Here is a 20,906-nt window from a genome sequence, read left to right on the forward strand (position 1 = left end):
GAAAACAGTGCGGAGATGAAAGCAGAGGAGAGACGAGGGGAGCATAGCACAGGACATGAATAGCAATGGGAGCAATTATGGAGACAAAGACGGCAATAAAATAAAATACCAACCAAGCAGAGAGGAAACGAGGGAGAGAGGAGAGGAGACAAGTGAGATCGGGTTAACAGAGGACTCCTGCACATCAGGTTTTATATGTTCTGTTAGATGTCCTGGCAGAAATCATTAAGTATTACCTGAGTATAAAAGGGGTTGCGATTGGAGAACTACTTTAATTTGAACTTTACGTACAGTTTATGTAAGAGGCAAAATATTTTTTTTATTTTGTATTTTATTCTATTATATCTTTATAGGATCTTTTAATTATTTTGTTGAGACATTGGATGAATTTACAGTATATATATATAAAAAAAAAATTGACCATTTTTCAATGTGCTCCAGAGGCTACCTGTACACTACCTTGAGCCTAGATTTGGCTTTTGTAACCCAGTTTGTTTTTTTCCATGACTATACATGGATTCAGGAGGATTTAAATCTCCTAGAAGGTGGAAGTGGGCTGTGATGTATCTCAGACATCACCATGGGCTCCTCCCAGACTTTGCTCAGAAGACATCATTAAAGACAGAGAGAGTCGTTAGAGATGGGCTTTTCTGAGGCCCTGTTGGGTGAGTGGCGAGGGAGGGGTGGGTGGTTTGTTGAAGACTGAAGAGCATGATGAGTGCCTGCGGCTGGGTTTACATAAGTGAGCCTAGCTGACCTGACATGATCAATAAAGTATTTTTTTCCCCACTAATGTTATGTTCATATTCTGTAATTCATTTTGGACAAAATACCATAACCATAAATAACCTCCTGGCGTAAAAACTTTTTCAGCTTCAGTCCAAATCATGCCAGCATTCAAAGTATTCTAAGCATTCATATAACAAAGCCGCAATGATGGTTGCTTTTCAATGTGTTCTCGGTAAAATATGGGCTTTTAAAAGTATCTATGCTACCTTGAGGTAAAATAAGGGCTTTTAAAAGTATCTATGCTACCTTGAAAGTCTGGACGTGACTTACATAAGCCAGTCTGTTATTTTGATTCAATACATTGTTTTAGATCTAGAACATACATGTATGCAAGACCATAATTACTGAAAGCTATGCCAAATTTGGACTTAACTTGATTTCTTATTTCAAAATAAAGAAACTGTTCATTTTTCAAATGTATATTTCTGGCACAACATATCATTTTTGTCTTGTGCCTATGTCAGTTCAGGGCAGAAGAAACCTAGAAATCAAATAAAGAGTACGAATAATTTGGAGCTCAACTGTATGTGTAAAGGAAAACTCCAGTGCTACCTAGCTCGATTTGCTGCAGCCAACAGCTAGAGCGACCAGGCATGGGGGCATGATTTTAAGGATCTATGTGAAAAATGGCCTTTCTCCTTTTAGACAGACACAGGTCAGAATTGAGAGGTGAGTGATGAGTGGGCGTTGAGACCGACCTTCATGACGCCCTGCTGGACGAGCGGGGAGGGGTGGTTGACGAGCACGATGAGAGCCTCTGGCTGGACGAGCTTGTCCATCACCTCCTCCAGCATGAGGTCTGGCAGCAGCAGCAGCACACCCCGCAGCAGCTCGTACAGCCCACAGCACACCAGCACCAGGCAGTCCTCTGTGCTGGACCTGGACACACACACACACACACACACACACACACGTAAAAATACAAAAACATGACATACAACCATAAACAGACACTATCAGACAGACAGACAGACACACACACAGGCATGACAGCTTGCGCGCGCACACACACACACACACACACACAGGCATGACAGCTTGCGTGCGCGCACACACACACACACACACACACACACACACACACACACACACACACACACACACACACACACATATATATAATACATATGGATAAACACACACACACACTTATACATGTGAGGTGAGAAGACACAGACGCAAGCATGAGTGTGTGTACTGTACATGCACATACACAACCATCATAAATGTTGTCAGTGTTTCTTCTAAGAAAGCAGCCAAAATACTATTTCCAACCCCACAATTTATCTTTTCAGACAAACTGACAACATTAGACGGCCCTCACCAATGCAGTTGTCCTTTCCAGTGATTGAAAATCACACTCTTTTTTGTAATCTTGTCATATTTTGTTCATAATATATTTGGTTACAATCCATGGGCATATTTTTATATTTTATTTGTCGTGACCTAAAATATCCCACACCATGTTAAGCATGACTAAGAGGCCCAATGGCAGCATATTCAAACACTATTATTAAAAATAATTAAAAATAAAATGTATTATAGTCTGACCAACATCTTAATTTGTTCCCTGTTAAATTTAAAGTTTTATATTGTTTTGTATTTGTATGTCGCTTTGGACAAAAACTTAACCATAACCATAAAAACAAACAGGCAAACTGAACCAGTAATAATCATATCACATCACACTTGTTTTTGACGAAAGAAGGCAGCAAGATTGCCTTTAGAGCAGGCTGACCAAGGCCGGGGGTGGAGCTCTTCAAATGGTTGTTACTCTGTAATGTCTTCAGGTAAGGAGTGCTTGTTTTAATATTTCACTGAGCCCAAGTTACGAATGAGGATGCTGAATTTAACAGATGAGTTTGTATGATGACAGCACACCCAACGGTTTGGTATGTTTAAAACCCGCAAGCGCAGCACCAGACGGTGCCAAAGCAAGTTGTGCAGTGCTGGCCACAAAATAGCAGCGTGACATGTTAGAGCGTGACATGGTGAAAGTTCAACATTGGCCGGTGCTTTGCTCAACGCAGTGGCAAACCTCCCAATGATACCAGAGAGAATGTAACTATTGGGCTTGATGTGGACCATTTGAACCTTCTAGATTCTACAGCTATAATTGCTATTTTTAGTATCTCTTCACACATGCGTACACGTACGCACACACACACACACACACACACACACACACACACACACACACACACACACACACACACACACACACACACACACACACACACACACACACACACACACACACACACACACAAACACGCACATACACTCACAGAAGGGTGACTGAACGAATGGATATAAAGCAAGAAGTGTGCGTGGATGGCACCATACCTCTTCAGCTCTACGCAGTTTAATATCAACTCATGTCAAAAGTGGACAAAAGCAAACAAGCAAACAGGATGTGTGACACAGCTGATTATGGGAAGCTGTGGTTTTTTATTGAACTCAGGAAGTGCCTGTTTGACTAGCCGACTAAATCCAATATAGTGCAGGCCTTTTCTGGAGGCACTACAAATCCTTCTGTGCCTCCCCTACTTAAACGTCACGTCATCACATCAACTGCACGTACACACTGCAAACACACGCGGATTGTGTGTACACAGCGCAGGGCAGGGCAGATGGGGATGGTGAACACAGCGAAGGCTTGATGAGATAAAGATGAAGGTCTCAGTGAGCCAATGACCAAAGACCAAGCCAGTGAAAGACACCGTGGTGGTGAATGGGACAGGGGATGAAAGCCTCGCTGCGTGCGGAACAGGGCGAGGCTGTAGAGTGGGCTGCTGTTGCTGGGAGCCTAATGGGAGATGAACACTTAAAAATGCAAGATAAAGGCTAATTAGAGATCGTGTTCCAAGGAGAAGACGGCAAAGAGAGACAACACAACAACAACAACAACAAAGACAGAATGCAAGTCTGCAGGGCTGTAAATGGAGACTGCCGATGTGATGGAAATGGACCTCCCTCAGAAATGGACTGAGGGGATGGGGGGGGGGGGATTTACACAATCCATTAAGAGTGTGTAATTCGTGATGAGAATGGAAGAAAGCCTCCCTTGATGTTTAAGGAGACATCACAAGCCCCATAGCACGGCTTTTCAAACAAGTGCTTTGGTCGGTAGGTGTGGATTGAGAAGCGCCCAAAGGATTTGTGGGATGGAAAATGGACTGGGCCCACAGGAGAGAAAGCAGGTGTTCTTTAAAAGGGGCATTAAGACCGGCCTCCAACATCATAAGGGAGGTCACCAGGCCATGGGGACGGTCAAAGGCACCAGCCTAATTGACATGCATGAGGAGTAAGATGAGGTGTTATAGTGCACCAGGGCCCAGGAACGAGCTAATATGGACTCCATCCTCTGCCTGTACAATATAGAGTTTATAAGGTACAACAGGCTGGACTGTGGAGGGCATTGCGGATTGTGAAAGACCCGAAAGAATAATTTTTTAAGAATTTCCCTTGAGAATTTGCTTTTGTCGCAATGGATTGTAACGGTTGTAATGGAGACTATATCATAGTTTTAGTTCAATATTTTTTTCTGAAGGACAAAAGATAATGTGAGGATGAGATACTTTAAACTGTGTGTTTTAAAAAGGCCTCTGCTAGGTGGTCGTGCAACATAGGCTAAGGGGATAACTCCGCTTTTTAAGCCTCACAGGCAACCGAAAGACTCACCTGTCGTTGCAGGAGTCCGCCTTGCTTTGTGCCCTCTCGTAGCCGGGTGAGTAGGTGTAGCTCTCCCAGTCGTCAGGCGGCGGCGTGCGGTCGGCCACGCTGGGCCAGCGGCCGATGGCTAGCGAGCCGTTCTGGGCGGGGAAGGCCAGACCCAGACTGGCGAGGTTACTCTGGCTGCGCTGGAACGACTGGATGCCCTTGAGGCTGTCGGGGCGACGCGGTGCCGCGTCCTCACCGGCCCAGTCGAACCGGTCCTCGGACTCGGCGCTCAGGCTGCCGTCCGCCAGGCCAGCGTGCTCCCCCTCGCCGCCTGCCCCTTCCTCCTGAGGCCTCGGCTCGTCCTGCTCGTTGTTGTCGTCGTCCACCTCCTCCTCCACATTGATGGATGGGGGGCGCAGACGCTCTATGCCGGTCGCTCCGCCGCTGTCCACCGAGTCGCAGATGGTCTTGGCCGACTCGCAGCTGCTGAGGAGCTGCTCGTCTCCGGCGCCGCCGCGCTTGAGGGTCTCGGTGCTGCTCAGCACCTGTTTAGAGGCTCCGTCCTCAGCCTCGGGGGCTCCGGTGGGGGTGGGGGTGGGGGTGGTGGCGGTGGCGTGTCCGGGGCTGCGGTAGGCCATGCGTGGGCTCAGCGTCGGGGACGAGTGGGGGGAAGGACGCAGGCTGGGAGGCCGCAGAGAGCAGGAGTCCTCAGCGGTGTGCTCTGGAGAGGGAGCTGGGAAAAGAGGAGAGCATAGAAAGGCAAATAAGGACACCGACAACAAGAACGCATTCCATTAAAATAGTGCTTTTTTCTTAGCACATACTTAGCACATACTTTGATTGACCGTGTTTATCCAAATGCTGGGATATAAAACACTGTGTCAGCCACACTGAATAACAAGAGATACCTTTAGGGCAGCGTTTAATTTTAAGTAAAAAGTAACAAATTGGATCAAAATGGAACCATTAGCAGCTTGAATACACTTATGGAAAATACAAAAAAATAAATGACTTTTAATTCTATGAGACAAGGGCTATGAGGATGAATAACCTGCACACCTGTCTCTTTTGACTGGGCTCTCTGATTGCACCCTAGCCTTTCACAATGGCTCGTTTTAAAAAGCCTGCCAAGAGCTGTAATTGATTTGTGACTGAAAAGGTCGGACGCTTCAAAGCCTCTGACAGAATGTGTGGACAGACGTCACGCAGAGAACACAATGCGAATCTCCATAACATTATAATGACCAATGCTTTTAACCTGCGATTTTGGACTGTGCCGCTGATGCAGGTCTGGTCTTCCCTGCCAGACTCCTGACCAACACATATAGAAATCTGGTGCTTATACTTATCCCTATCCTATTAACTTAACGGCCCAAAAGACCACGGGCCGGTTTCACAAAGCTATTTTAGACTAGTCTATAGTATTAGAACAGTCTTCATTATGCCTATACTAGTCTAATGCAAGTTAGACTGTTTCACAAAAACTGACCTATTTTAGACCAAAATAATTAGACACCGTACCCCCAGGCTAACTTAGGTCTTAGATCCTATGTTATCTTGATTCCACAACTGATTTTAGTTGGAAATGTCTAACCTAGCCTAGCCTATTCTTGCTTATCTAAAATAAAAACATTAAAAGAAGACAGGTAAATTGGAGAGGATGAAAATACTATAATCAAGTTGAGTTGGTTAGATGTGGTTACTCAGGCGGCCATGTTTTTTTATTTTGAAAAGAGTCTTACTTTATCCAGAATTCATTGCACTATAGTCCTACTTCAGATAGTCAAGAGCTAAACTGCTTTGAGCAATGGTTTAATTTAGATGTCTTTATGAAGTCTGACTATCTACTATATCTAAGCTATAGTCAAAGTCTATTTTTGTGAAACTGGCCCCAGGCCAGCGTACAGGGACTAGTATTAGTTTCTCCCTGTACTGCTGAGGTGGAATGGCGAAGGGAGAAGAGGTGCGTTCAAATTCGGCAAACAGTGGCGAACATGTTCTCTGAAGAGGTCAATTTGAACAATTCTGAGAAAACATTCCATTTCAGTGGTAACCCTTTTTGTCAATGTCCTCTATATGTTCGCAAAAAAGACCCCCTCAAACTGTTCACTCAAACTTACAGCAAACAGAAAACGAATGTTCGCCTACATTTGCAAATTTGAGTGTTTGGCGTGGAGTGGGGTGGCGTGGAGTAGTGTTGTGGTGTGGCATGGTGAGGAGTGGTGTGGAGTGGTGTGGCATGGTGTAGCTTGACAATGCATTCCACAGCTAGGCAGCCGTGGCCTACTGGTTAACGCTTCAGACTTGTTACCGGAGGGTTGCCGGTTCGAACCCCGACCAGTAGGCATTGCTGAAGTGCCCTTGAGCAAGGCACCTACTGTAACCCCTCACTGCTCCCCGAGCACCGCTGTTGATGCAGGCAGCTCACTGTGCCGGGATTAGTGTGTGCTTCACCTCACTGTGTGTTCACTGTGTGCTGAGTGTGTTTCACTAATTCACAGATTGGGATAAATGCAGAGACCAAATTTCCCTCACGGGATCAAAAGAGTGTATATACTTATACTTATGACTCAGCGATCTCCATCTTACCATCGTGGTGCGCGCCCTCAGTAAAGGTGGTGGGAGAGAGGGAAACCACAGAGCTGCAGGCCGACTTGCCCCCACTACTGGAGTGCCTGAGATACATCATCGACTGGACCTTCTCCTGGTACAGCTTGCCATCTGGACACACACACACACACGCACGCACGCACAATTTAAAAAGTGGGTACTGTGTTGGTATGTTGGGCCGTGGGCAAAAGCTCGCTCAATTACTTGTGTCTTCAGGCAAGTCCAATTACTATGCTGCGTGCAGCCAATAGAGCCAACAGGCACAAAAAAAGCAAATGCTGACGGACGCCCTTGACAGAGACAAGAGGAATCACAAATCACCCCCGCACGCTAACAGAATAGCGATAGCATCATTACATGCCGACGAGCTACGGCACAGCTACTTTGACAAGTTCAAAGGCTTTGCTGGATTGGCATCTCCCCTGATAGCTCAAATGGCATAGGCTGCAGAGCTAACGATGCCTTTAGATTAGTGGTAAGGGGCTAGGGAGGTGATGAAACCATGGGTAGGCATGGATACCAGATCATCGGGATAACCGTTAGTATTTGCAAGTATTCAAATACTAATATCTCTATTAAACATTGTGTACATGCATAGAATCATGGGACATTCTATTCACTGCTCATTTGTGGAGATGAGATATTCTCACAAGTGAATAAGATCATGCTACATACAATCACAACAAAGTGTTTTTCTGGTATTTTCTACTCACTGCATCCTCTATTTACTGCCTCTGCCACAAACAACTGAATCGCCGTTCGTAGAAACTAAGAATATCCAAATGGGATGGTTAATGTGCACACCCCTACCTGTAGCATTAGTTAACAGCGCCTCACCTACGAGGAGCTTCAAGGCGTAACCTATGACCAGCTTTTAAACCTTACATATGAACAACTGTGTAAGGTGGCCACAGCGCCTCACCTATGATCGGCGACAGCACCTGACCTACAACTGATGCCACTGCCTCACCTACAATCAGCTATGGTGCCTCACCTACGATCTGTGACAGCACCTTACCTATGTGCAGGGAGAAGAAGAAGCTGGTGGGTGTGTGGCAGACGTAGGTGTTGGTGGCCGGGTGCACGGCCAGCAGGAAGTTGTAGACCAACTTGAGCAGGCTCAGGTCCGGTGGGGAGCCCAGCACTTCCTGGATGATCTTGACGAAGGAGAGACACACCTCTTGAGGTATGGCGGTCAGGTGCCCATCTCGATGCTCCTGTGTGTGTGTGTGTGTGTGTGTGTGTGTGAGAGATGAGAGATGAGAGACGAGACAGAAAAAAGACATTGATGAAAAAGATACTGTAGGCAGTTAGGATACATCACTGGTTTGGAGTTATTGCCAGAACAGATGAATTAGCCTCATATAGGCTGTGTCCGAAACAGGAAAAAATGTTGCCTTCTAAGATATCTAACAGGGGAGCGAGGCATCAAGGCATGTCCGAATCAAATATTTATATGAAATGCTGCCTTCTAAGATACCTTGGTTTTGCCGAAATTTGAAGGCAGCATAGATGTATCCTTCATGATGCCTTCAACGTCCAAATTTGTAATTAATTGTGAGCAGGCAGCTGCCTTCCGTTTCGGACAGACCCAAAGTATAACCAGTGACAATACAGTATGTCTTTATGGAATCAGTCACTTATATTTTGGTTGGCACAAACTAAAGCACCTGAGTATTTTATTCACTAACTAAATCACCTGAGTGTTTTGTTCACTTACTAAAGCACTTGGGTGTTATGTTCACTTACTAAAGCACTTGGGTGTTGGTCTGAGGAGCAGGAGATGAGTGGTGGGTTTGGTACCTGTATTTTACCTGTCCTTGTGTACCTGTGTGTTCAGTTCAGTGATCTTACCTTACCAGTTAATCTAACGTACATCCTGCTAGCTGAGTGTTGGTGTGAGGACTGAGGAGGGGGGAGGCGAGTGGCGGGCTCGTACCTGCAGCACCTGACAGGTGAGAAGGAAGCGGTGCACCACCTTAGCCTTGAGCAGCTGGCGGATGTTGAACATCTGGTGAGGGTGGTGCACTCTGATAAGGATCTCCAGTGCAGCCAGCAGCGTCTCCCACACACCACACTGGAGCGGAAACACACACACACACACGCACACACAATTATTGCTCAAGTATAAGACCAACATATACTGGTACTTACTCTAAAACAACCTTGCAGTAGGGGAGATTTAACAGTATTTTAGTGCTTGTATCCACGTGGTTATATGTTTACCTGAGCCTTAGCCCAGATCTTCCAGTCCAACAGGATTTCGGAGAGGAGTTTGAGATCCTGGACGACGGCGGTGGACTCCACATCCAGGTGGAAGTGTCCATCCTCCCCTAGAGTCAGAATGGCGTCACTGCAGCAGCCGTCCAGTAATGTCTGAAAGGACAAAGGGATTTCTTTATAAAATATTTTTTTATAAAAGATTTATTTATGGGCTTTCTAGCCTTTTTGATAGGACAGTGGAGAGTGGAAATGAGTGGGAGAGAGATGGGGAGTTGGCTCGAGAAATGACCTCAGGCCGGACTCCAACCTGGATCCTCGTGTGCACGGAACCCGTGAGTGGTATGGGGTGCTGTCGCTTGAGCCACAGTCCCAAAAGGATGATTTAAAACATATATATGAGGCTTTTGCATGTAATTGGGATAGGACAGTAGAGTTTGACAGGATATGAGTGGGAGAGAGAAGGGAGGAGGACCAGGAAGTGACCACGGGTCGGAATGGAACCCTGGTCCCCATGGACACTCAGAGCCGGATGTGGTCAGGATGCTACCACTTGCGGCATAGCTCACCCAGACAAAAGGAAGAATAATGGGTTGTGATAACTGATGATAATGGGTTGTGATGACTGATGTGAATTCATTCCATCCCAGTCCAGTCTCCCTCAGTATTGTCCTATAACCCTACATGGCTGTGTTGGGTCTTCACAAACATTGTGACGCTCCCCCTCCATTCTTTTCTATCTGTTTTCTACTGTCCTTTGGGACCTCCCAAAAGTCCATTCCTGTCCACTTTGCATCCTAACGCTGCATTACGATACAGTCGTTTGATTTGCATCGTCCTCCCTCAAATGCATTGACTTACCTTTCTGGCTTCCTCATAACAGCACATCATGTGTACAGTAACTAAAGCAGGCGCTGCGCAAGCTACCTTTGTCCACAGAGCGACACACAAGACACAGAACACTGAGTATCACTGATTGAAATCTAACCTATTATCTAGCTGGATTCACACACACACCCACACACATTGGGGTTGTCATTTGAGCCTAGGGTTTAGGACCCATATAAATATTGCTAATGCTTCCCCTGGGAGTCATGACTTCTGCCTTGCAGAGTGACTATAGGTTCAAAGAGATACGCCTCAGCTGTCTCATGGGATGCTAAACCAAACATACTGCTTTGTCAATACAATTACCTACTCACACAGAGAAATCCTATTTTTATTGACTGGAGCAAAACACATTTGGTAAAAAAAAAAAACAGAAACTAATAAACCCAACCTGTATATACTTGCACCAAGGGGTGGATTTAACAAATATCCAACCCACAGATGCCGTATGCCTAATGCTGTTTTCTGGCAGGCTATTCAGCCACACTGGCACGTACAGAGGGACATGTCAGCCTGACGTAATGACAGGGTTGGTTGATTTGGTTAGCGCAGGCTGGGGCCAAAGCGTCTGATAGCATTAGTGTCTCAGTTAGCATAGCCTGCAGCTAGCCGGGCAGGCTGATAATGAGGCTGGATTTCTCTTGGGAAGTGCGTAATATGATCACATACAGTGCACATGACAGCAGGGGGACCAGCGGCCTGCGCTCCCTTTGTTGTTGGCTTTGGTGCCTTTAATCCGATAGGACAGTGAAGAGAGTGACAGGAAGCAAGTGGGTGGGACCAGGAAATGACCCGGTAGGCACTCAAACCTGGGTCCCTGTGGACCCGCACCTGGTATGTGCGCTGTAGCAAGTTGCACGCACACCACCCCCCCCTGCTCCCAGTGTTTTGAGATTTCCCAGTCTTGCTGAGTAGTAGTAATCAGGTTCCACAATGCACACAAAAAACATTTTCTCGATTCTTTGGCTTGTATTAAATGGAGCAGTCATGCTATGATATAATTTGGTTGTAGAGATGCATTCCATGTCTCCCTTCAGTCAACAAGCTGAAGCGGAAACAAGCCATTCAGGAAAATAATCACCACACTCGACGTGCATGTGTATTCATTAGAGCGCTTGCCTATGCACACAACAACACGTTGATAGTACACAAAAAATCCAAACAGTTCCAGACCAATGCATCAATTTCAGAGTTAAACAGTAGGGGCTCATTAATGGAAAAAGCCAGAGATAACAAAAAATGTAAACAGTTCACAAGGGGCCTCTCTGCAGTACCCTTGAAGCCCAGTAGGCCACACTGTTGACTACAAATCAACACTGTGAACATGAACCACAACAAAGAGTGAAGAAGGTACTTCTATGCTATTTAGGTACAACAGCACAGCGTTTCAGTAGACATGGCTGGGTGTTGAGAAACATCGATTGCTGGTGAGCTGTGCTTGAGGCCAGCCAGGCTCACCTTGAGAATGTGGTATCCCACGATGCACTTGGACTTGATGAGGACCTGGTGAATCATGGAGTAGCCATTGTAGCATTCCATCTCGTGTGTGCGGTGGTGGTTGAACTTGACCAGGGACAGGAGCACCTGCAGGGCCAAAGCCTGGGTCTTCTCACAGTCACTCAGCTCCACAGTCTGGGGGGGGGGGGGGAGAGATAGATAGATAGATAGATAGATAGATAGATAGATAGATAGAGAGATAGAGAGAGACAGAGAGAGATGAAATAAAGTTAAACAAACAAAGTGAAAAAAAAGATGCAGAAGAGGCAGAGAAATATAAACAAGGTGAAAGTAAAAGAAAGATGGGACAGACGCATAACATACACAAACAAGAAATAGAGAATTGCAAGAGTATCTCTTGGAAGGAGAGCTCATGCAATATGCAGTGTGTTCTGGATAACGGGATAAGTGTAGTTTGTGTCAAAAGATGAGAAGAAAATCTATGTGGTTGTAGGGAACTCCCATATCAGACCTGAAATGTTGAACTTATAGCACTGTAGTAGCAAAATCTACCGTAATCTAATCTTTGCTTTGAGGAAAAGATCATCACTACAAATCAGGTTACAATCTGGGCAAGCTGTACCATAACATGACATTTCCCTGGAGAAAAAAAAAAATCAGTGAACTATGAGGAGTGGATAAAAGGAATAGAAAGGGCTGGGGAAGGGTTTAAAATCAGCCGACGTTACCGGAACTTGGCTGAGCGTACTCCTGACCCCTGCCCCCTCCTGGATATCACAGTGATAGCAGATCCACTAAGCTGGAAATGTCATTAAAACCCAGCCCCGTGACCAAAAAAACTAATCCTTACTAGGGGTGTCCAGGGGTAACGAGCAAGTAGAAGAAATGTGGCTAGGTACACATGGCTAGGTACACTGGGTAAGGGTTTCACCTGTTGAGGAGTGATTAAAAATAAGCATAAAAGTACTAATGAGTGCTCTCTTTAATTCAAAAACTATATCCACTTAGAGGAGGATTCAGCACCCAGTCTGGTTTAGATGAAAGCGTTATTCCTATTTTTTATGGTATGGTAAAAGGTGTGGTATGGTTAAAACAAACAGTCTTTCGTACCCGGGCGAAGAGGAAGACAAAGTTGCCAGTGCCGCCAATCTTGTGCAGAACGCTGTGAAGGTCGTGTGGCTGGCTGGGCTGCAGAGATCGCAAGGCGTGGGGCTCCAACACGGAACTCTGCACCTCCTTGGAGCTGAAGGGCCGCTGGGACACCACAGTTTTGGCCTGGCCCTTCAGACGGATCACCGGCTCGTAGATGGTGTATGTGCCGGGGCTGCTGGGAGCAAACACCACCGCCAGGTTCTCCTGAAAGGTGGAGGTGTAGGCATGCATACAGACACAAACAATCTAAGAGATTAGACATGGTGGCCCTGACCACAAAACCACAGTCACAAGCTAACTATTACTAGAGCAAAGTTTCTCCTTCGACCTCAAGTCTTTCGAGTCATTTTTGGCAACCGCCCACACCAAGATCTCCCCAGCATGTCATTGTGTTGTCAAGAGAACAACAAGACCCCATGTGGTCTTGTTGTTCTCTTGACAACACAATGACATGTGCAGCTGACCACAATCAGCTGCAACTTCTTAAACAAGTGACACAACACAACCTGCCTGATAATTAATACCTCAGCGTTGGAAAGGGTGCAGCTAGGTGCCATGCAATTACAAAAGAAAAAGAAAAAAAGCTAAATTTATAAGTAGAATGTATGGGTTCTTCCTATTCTTTGGGCATTATAGAATAAAGACAATCAATCTATGCAAATTTCTTAATCATTTATAATTTCAGAATAATTTCACATTGTTCTGACTCACCATGAGCTGTGAAGTGTCCATGTCACTGTTTCTCATGAGCAAATCCCGGACTTGCTCACACTGTAGACCCTCCTGTGTGACGTATTTGGAAAATGTCCCTCTGGGCTTGCCATACTTGCAGGGCATGATGGAGGTGAGGTCAGGCCCACTGGCATATAGATAGAAAGCTTCGTCTGTGTCGATTCTGGAACCTACAAAGTGCACACACACATACACATGCACACACACACACACACACACACACAAATACAGTATGGCTCTTGCTGTTGTTTGGCTAAGGGCCACTAAGGGTGCACCAAACTGTTGGCCCGAGACTGCAAGGAGGTGCTTGTGCACGTTTAATGGCATTAGTGCATTTCACAGGTTGGGGAACGAGCGCACCAAAGCCATTCTTGGCAAATTAAGAGCGACAAGGCGGCCATTCTGTCAGCAGCATTCCTCCTGGGCTCAAGAATGCTTAGAATCCTGCCACTCGTGCAGGGGCACAGGGCTGCACAAACACAACACAGCGCAGTGCAGGGCCTGCCTGCCTGTCTATCTATCTAGCTGTCTTTTCTTTCTGCTAGTGTCTGTCTGTCTGTCTGGCCAGCCATCTGTCTGTCTGTTTCCCTTGATGTCGATCCGTCTCCCTGTCTGTCTAGGTTAGGTGTTTGCCTGTCCATTGGTCTGTCTTGCTGACTGTTTGTCTCTCCCAACCGGCGTGCTACACCACCAAAACAAACCCTGAGCAGCGCGGTCACATGCCACAGAGCAGCTTACACAGAGAGAGAGAGAGAGAGAGAGAGAGAGAGAGAGAGAGAGAGAGAGAGAGAGAGAGAGAGAGAGAGAGAGAGAGAGAGAGAGAGAGAGAGAGAGAGAGAGAGAGAGAGAGAGAGAGAGAGACAAGCACACTCTGATTTCATTATTCACGAGCGACATTAATGTTTTAAATGGAGTGCAGGAGACTCAGGTTCTACGACAGAGCCACAGAAACGCTGCCAACGGGGACTGCTTGCATAAGTGACTCTGAAGGGCGAAATCTGAGGTGTAAAGAGATATTCATTAAGTATTCATGCCAGCCATATGACCCGTTATGAAAACAAAGCAAATTCTTCCAGTCGGCAGAAATATCACATTTTGGGGACACGAGGCAAAGACAGGGAGGGTCAGCATGCAGATGGGAGTTAGTAGATTAAAATTCAAGTCAATCCAAAAAATGAATCTGACAGACTTGTGTTAAAAATCTCCAGCTACAATCCACAGCAAAAAGGCCAGCAATTAGTAAAATGTTCACACTGGTTAAACCCATTGTAGCAGCAAAAACAACAGCTACAATTTATTATCCTGTTTCAATCACTGCCAGAGCTTCTTTCTAGGCCACTGTCCAGTAACAAGCAACATGCATCACGTTTTTGATGCAAGCTGGCAATCTCTGATGTATGCCACAGAAACACTCTTCTTGCAAGAAAACATTTGTGTTAAGCTGTCCCTGCAAACTCGAAAAAAGCGAGTACTTTGGTAATTTTGCTAAGCTTTTCACACCAATGACAAACCTTGAACTGAACATAGCTGTGGTGCTCTGATGTGAGCGACTGATTTTCTCAGGTGACCCTTCCAAAGCCCTACTCCTGTGGCCAGTTTAGGTCCACGTTTCTCCAATTGCTCCCCTGGATTCATTGGGACGTATGAGGCATATTGAATGGCAATGTAAAACACATGGGAGGTTATAACATAATACAGTGAGGATCATATCGTACCATTGAAGAGTAGCATGGTACCCATATCCCAGCGTGCACCTGGCTTGGGCACGTCCTCCGACGCGTGCAGGCAGTGTCCCAGCATGCAATAGGTCTTGTTGCTGTCTGACGACAGGCTGGACTTCCTGGGTAGCATGTAGTCTAGCGACAACTCACACTTCCTGTATTAGGCAAAACAGAAAGAGTAAACAAGGTCAACTGCTGTTACTGTAAAAATAGAAGGTCTGTTTTCATCTTTGGTGGCTGTATTAAGGCACTGCCAGACTGGGTGGGTCATGTGTTTGACCCAGGGCTGAGGACATCTTTATCTTATCAGCAGGACTAAGCATGCCCTGGGTGCAGAACCTATGTAAAGCAGTTTGGGGTCTTTTTCTTACTCCTATGAAAATATCTGAAAACTGAGGTCAGTGGACAAATTGAATCAACGTGAGTGATTATGACCGGGGTCATAAAATGTCAACAACAAAGCAACAACACAAAAAAGGGAACCAATGACACCAAACATTTCCAACATTAGCCCATTGCTCTCAGCATGACCACTCAACTAACACTGACGTCTGCCTCCCCTCAACACTTAGAGTTTGTGTAATTTCCTGAAGTGGAAAGAGATTTTGTTCAGGCCTTAATAGATATCGTTCAGGCCTTAATAAATCGTTTCTATTCTTTCCTCTTAATTCCATGTGTTGCAACTCTCACTGGTAACTTTGTTAACTTATCCAGCAAACTATTAAAAATTCACGATTGTAACAAAACACTGCAACTCGCTTGCCCTTGAACTAGTCCATCTTCCTGTTTCTGCCTTGTCGCGCTCGTCTGAAAAAAAATGAGTGGTGCGCTACCGTGTGCTACACGGCCAAAACCCTGGCGCGCCAGAGAGATCTACGTCATTTTGACGTCACATTGTCGCGCTACCGGTCGGGTGCGTCAGGTATGTAGAAGCCTTTACAGCGCACACAACTCAGCGAGCGTGCATGTGTGTGCACACACTCACACACACAGACTCACACAGACTCACACGCACACACACCGTCCCCCGCGTGCTCCTCACCTGACGCCACACACCCACATGACCACGCGTCCGTGGATGTTCTTCTTGCCCTCGGGCTGCTGCGTGTAGGTGAAGCTGAGGTGCTGCCACTGGCCGGGGGTCAGCAGACCCTCCCCAGTCTCCGCCTGGGCCAGCAGGCCCGCCTTCATCTCGTCGTTGGGGTCAATGCAGATCCTGGAGCCAGGGGGATGGACGAAGAGGAACACATGAGACTGGAATCAGTGGATATACACCTTCATTCATTTATTCGTTCAACATACACATATACATATACCAGCGGAGGGGTCTTACTTGGCCCTGAAGGGACTTAGCTTCCCGATAATGACCAGTGTTCTATACATTATCCTGCTTATAGGCCTACTTGGCAAAACGAAAAAATAAACTCCACATGATACGACTCTAAATTTATTTGTTACTGTTTAGTCATGGCTTTTGCTGAGAAACAAATAGTTTGCAACACACACTGAACTTGAATCATTGCAGCAATTATAGCAGTGCGAAGAGCCGTACAATAACATACAATATATGCATACAGCATTGTGGTCTGTTACGTAAGGGATTATTTACGGTATCATTATCGGAAAATAAGTCCAGAACGAGCATATCACTACCATATACAGCGTGCTATCTGCTACGTGTCTTCCTTGTCAATTATGTAGTCATTGTTACTATTGGACAGTATTTGTTGCTACAGTATGTGAAGCAACCTTGGCTTTGAGAAAAGCGTTATTTGAATAAAAAAAAGATTAATCTTAATGTTATATGCCTGACTGACAGACAGATAATGGGTATAAAAAGAAATGCACATACTGGCCACTTGGATATGTGCTGGATTAAAAACATCTAGCAAGGTTGAAAAAAAAAAATTTCCAAACTAAAGGCTTCTGTGAAATTATTTTATGAGCCAATCTTTTTTTTTGGCAAAATCATTTCAGGAGCTGTTCTGTGTGTGGATCTTTCCATTTTTCATCGTGACTGGCACAGAAAAAAACATTTTTCCCCAGTCTTGGACTTTGACACTGATGTCTGCACATCGATGCAGATGATCAAGGTGAAGTCAATGAAAGTCACTCTTGCAGTTACTCTAGTCTACTCAAGTCAAAGCAGAGAGGAAAAAAACACCCAGGCGACTGAGGAGAGTGAGGAAAATCCCTTCATGGAGGACAGCCTATAGACTGCAGATCAATACCAAAACCAGCTGAATGTCAGGCGAGCGGATGGCAGAGCTCAGAGACGACAGCTGATCTGGATTACACCTGACCTATCCTGCTGGGCAGCATGTGTTAACAGCATCTGCAGACACAGCGGACGAGGTGTAAGCTGCTGGAGACTCAGCGGCCGCTGGCCGGTCAGTGCGTACCTGAAGGTGAAGACGCCGGTGGAGAGGTTGGCCCACACCTGCAGCATCAGGGCTTTGGAGCCCATGGAGAAGACGTGGAAGAGGCCGTCGTCTGTCGCTTTCTCCCCAGACACAGGGGCAGCTGTCTGGGTTTCGGATGCCGCCGCAGACTCCTCTCCTGGATCACAGGTGCGGTGATTTAGATTCAAAAAAGCATTGACATGAATAGAGGCTTACGTAATTGTTAACTTGTCGGCCGTTTTCCCATTAGCTTAGCCCTAGACTGAAAGAAAACTGATGAAAATCTTCACTGAAAAAAGCTTTTGGTCTAGGGACTAGGATTTATCCATGCATGGGAAACTGGTTGGTAATGCTTTGAGTCAATAATTCAATTCAATTCAGTTGAATTTCTCTGTGGAATTACATTAATGCTGTTGTGTCTGGGTTGGCTGGGTCTAGGCTGAAAACCCATCAAAACTGAGAGAACCGTACAGCCCAAGTGTGTAATACACACTCTTACAGCACACAGGCTCCGAATGACACACACACACACACTGCTGACTGCCATAAAGATGATCATACATGAGACATGAGGCAACTCTTTTGAGCAATCATATTACCGGTTCTGATAATATTGCGTTACGCTCATGGGCGGACTGGCCATCTGGCATACCGGGCATTTTCCCGGTGGGCCGACACACCTTTTGGGCCGATAGAATAGGCTATAATTTAATCATTTTGGCTAACGATCGGCCCAAAGGAAGGACAATCAGCGGCCCACTGGTTACATTTCCATATGTCGACTGATCCAATAACAGCTCACGTCAGGCCCACCCCTCGCATTTTGGCCCAGAGCCAGGATTTTGTGAGCCATCAGAATCGAAGTTGCCTACACGAAATTGCGGCGGATGCTGGTCGTGACAATAGTGCAAAAGTAACACATTGAAGTTCGTTGAGTTTGAACGAGGATGTAAGCAAGCATACAGAGGGAGAGTGAGCAGGTGGTGGAGCCTTGCGGCTACATGATAAGAACTCAGTGGTGGAGCAGGTATGTGACATGCCATGCTAACGATGATTATTATGATGACTTATTAATTGCGATAATGTAATGATGTGGTTATGATAACGTAAGGCCGTGCTGTGATTATAATAACAAACAGCGTAACTTAAATGTTCTAAATGAATGATTTGCAACCCCGGACAGCAAAAGTGTCAAATCGATGTTAATTGTTGGTCAGATTGATCAGTTTCCGTCAGACGCCCAAAATTCAACATCGATGGCATGAGTGGTTGGTCTCTCAAAGTAGAGCGTCGAAAGGGTTCTATCTTGGAAGGGTTAATTATCTTGCACCAATTATCATGGTAAAGATGGGCTAAAAGACTGTAGACTGACGGAAATGTAGGCTACAAAACATCGTCATATTCATGCACAAGCCAACTAATATACAGTAACCTATACGATAGGCATTAAGACATTAAAAGGAAGACATTAAAGATAATTAGTTAATGTAGCTATAATGTTCCAAAATGTATCAGCAATGTAGTATAGCCTACAGGAATAAAATATTTCCAGCAACAGCCCTATTTTTTGTTGTTGTTTCAGTTGTCCTACAGTGATTAATGTCTACTACAATCTAGGTAATTTCGCTCTTTACACATAGGCAAATTCAGTAACTGTTTGGTGCTGCTGTCAGTTGAGCATTGTATAGTTTAAATGTAGCGTATTGAATAATTTGAAATGATACTTTGAATTCAAGCAGAAACTCTTCTTTAATAATTGCTTGTATAGCCTAGGCTACTTGAATATGGAGATCATGTACTCCATGGCTACCTCTGATCAGACAGAGTGACTTTCAGTGCTCCATGACAGTTGAAAATATATGCATATTTAAGGGTAATGCAAAGATTTTGTATTTAATTAGGTGTGCCCGACCGATTTGAGGGCCGCTTGGGCCAAATATGCCAGGGCCGATTTTTGGTCCCAGTCCGCCCCTGGTTACGCTTACTGCTGCCGCTGACTAGTCCTGGCACAGTGTTTATGGTGCTCAACTCTCTCTGAGGCAACAAGCAAAATCCCCAGATGTCTGAGTGAGGCTTAACACTGCCCAGCAATATTGCTCCAAGAGTTCACCTTACGGCACTCTCCTAACAATACAGTCCGCAATCCTATATAACTCAGTGGACGGTTTAGGGCAACGTTTCCCAAACTTGTCTCTCAGTGCAGACAGTCAGTTAGGTGTAGAACTAACATCACAAAATGTGATTTAAATAGCCTACAATTTTGGTTGATTGCTAACTATCATCAACGTCAATAGAAACTACTGTATATGGATTCTTCCTGTAGCACACACTGTTTGGGAACCACTGGTTTTAGGGGCATCTGTCTAGACTGAGTTCCCTTGTCCAGGCTCTCACCTCTTTCTACAGGACTCTCCTCCTCATCCTCCGACCTCAGTGCCCTCATCCAGAGGGCGGTGCTGAAGCCGCTTGCCATGTGAGGCCAGCAGTTCTGCCCCATCAGGGGCAGATGCAGGGGCGCGGTGTGCCAGGGGGAGGCGTGCAGGTGCCCCAGGCGGCCCTCCGACCCCGTGGACGACTTGCTCCTCCACAAGCCGCCCACCCCTACACCCACGCCCTTCCCCCCGGCCGCCCCGTTGGGCCTGAGGCCTGGGGAAGCCCCGCCGGCCGGAGGCAGGCCCAGCACGGTGGGGAAGGAGAGGAAGTGTAGCGGCTGCAGGCGCATGTTGGCCTGGACGATCTGCAGAAGGCCCCGTAGCAGCACCTCCTGAGGGGGGAGAGAAGACCGCAGATAAGACCGCAGATAAGACACATGTACAGGCACAGAACAATAACAAGACACTTAGAAAGTAGCTGCATGATGAGTAGGTAAGCTTAGATGAATATATTTTGGTTGAATGCCATATGGCGTTGCGGTTTGTTAGAGTCTTCAGCACTCAACGTTTCTGTTCGGGTTAGCGCACCCTTAGTTCAGGGCCCATACATCCGGCCTTGTGAGCACAACGGGCATTTTTCACCGGGGACCCCACAACGCACCATGTAGTTTGGAATCAATTTAAAACGGGACGCTTTAATGCTGCCTGAGAACTGGATGAGGAAGAGGAGAGACCTGATGACTCACTGCAGGGGCTAATGTACTGTGTCCAAGTGTAGCAACAAATCCCACAAACAAAATGTCAAGCCATATTTAGGACTGAACTACAATGTACATTGTTTGCTGACTGCAAGGGGGGAAAAAAGACAAAAGGTCTCCTTTGTCCATGTTATTTGTACG

The 20,906-nt window shown here is 46.0% G+C and overlaps 1 protein-coding gene across 6 annotated transcripts in view; it reads right to left on the minus strand.

Annotated features, from left to right (window-relative positions):
* Positions 1-20,906, minus strand: part of lyst (lysosomal trafficking regulator) — a 113,689-nt gene that overhangs the window by 40,431 nt on the left and 52,352 nt on the right. For 4 of the 6 annotated variants that reach the window (XM_076285517.1, XM_076285515.1, XM_076285519.1 and 1 more), the window contains 14 exons: positions 20,030-20,399; positions 17,636-17,792; positions 16,276-16,449; positions 15,228-15,388; positions 15,024-15,137; positions 13,492-13,682; positions 12,739-12,984; positions 11,629-11,802; positions 9,289-9,438; positions 9,002-9,139; positions 8,081-8,279; positions 7,042-7,173; positions 4,474-5,185; positions 1,488-1,668 (listed from right to left, as the gene is read on the minus strand). In XM_076285517.1, coding sequence (XP_076141632.1) covers positions 1,488-1,668; positions 4,474-5,185; positions 7,042-7,173; positions 8,081-8,279; positions 9,002-9,139; positions 9,289-9,438; positions 11,629-11,802; positions 12,739-12,984; positions 13,492-13,682; positions 15,024-15,137; positions 15,228-15,388; positions 16,276-16,449; positions 17,636-17,792; positions 20,030-20,399 — 3,099 coding nt within the window. The remainder of the gene's footprint in view (positions 1-1,487; positions 1,669-4,473; positions 5,186-7,041; positions 7,174-8,080; positions 8,280-9,001; positions 9,140-9,288; positions 9,439-11,628; positions 11,803-12,738; positions 12,985-13,491; positions 13,683-15,023; positions 15,138-15,227; positions 15,389-16,275; positions 16,450-17,635; positions 17,793-20,029; positions 20,400-20,906) is intronic. The other 2 variants (XM_076285518.1, XM_076285520.1) reach the window with 1 other exon arrangement.

This window comes from Alosa pseudoharengus, unplaced genomic scaffold, assembly GCF_046254945.1.
Source record: "Alosa pseudoharengus isolate Yale_2024_CS ecotype anadromous, Long Island Sound unplaced genomic scaffold, YU_APseudo_1.1 YU_APseudo_1.1_scf_15, whole genome shotgun sequence".
NCBI classification, from domain to species: Eukaryota; Metazoa; Chordata; class Actinopteri; order Clupeiformes; family Clupeidae; genus Alosa; species Alosa pseudoharengus.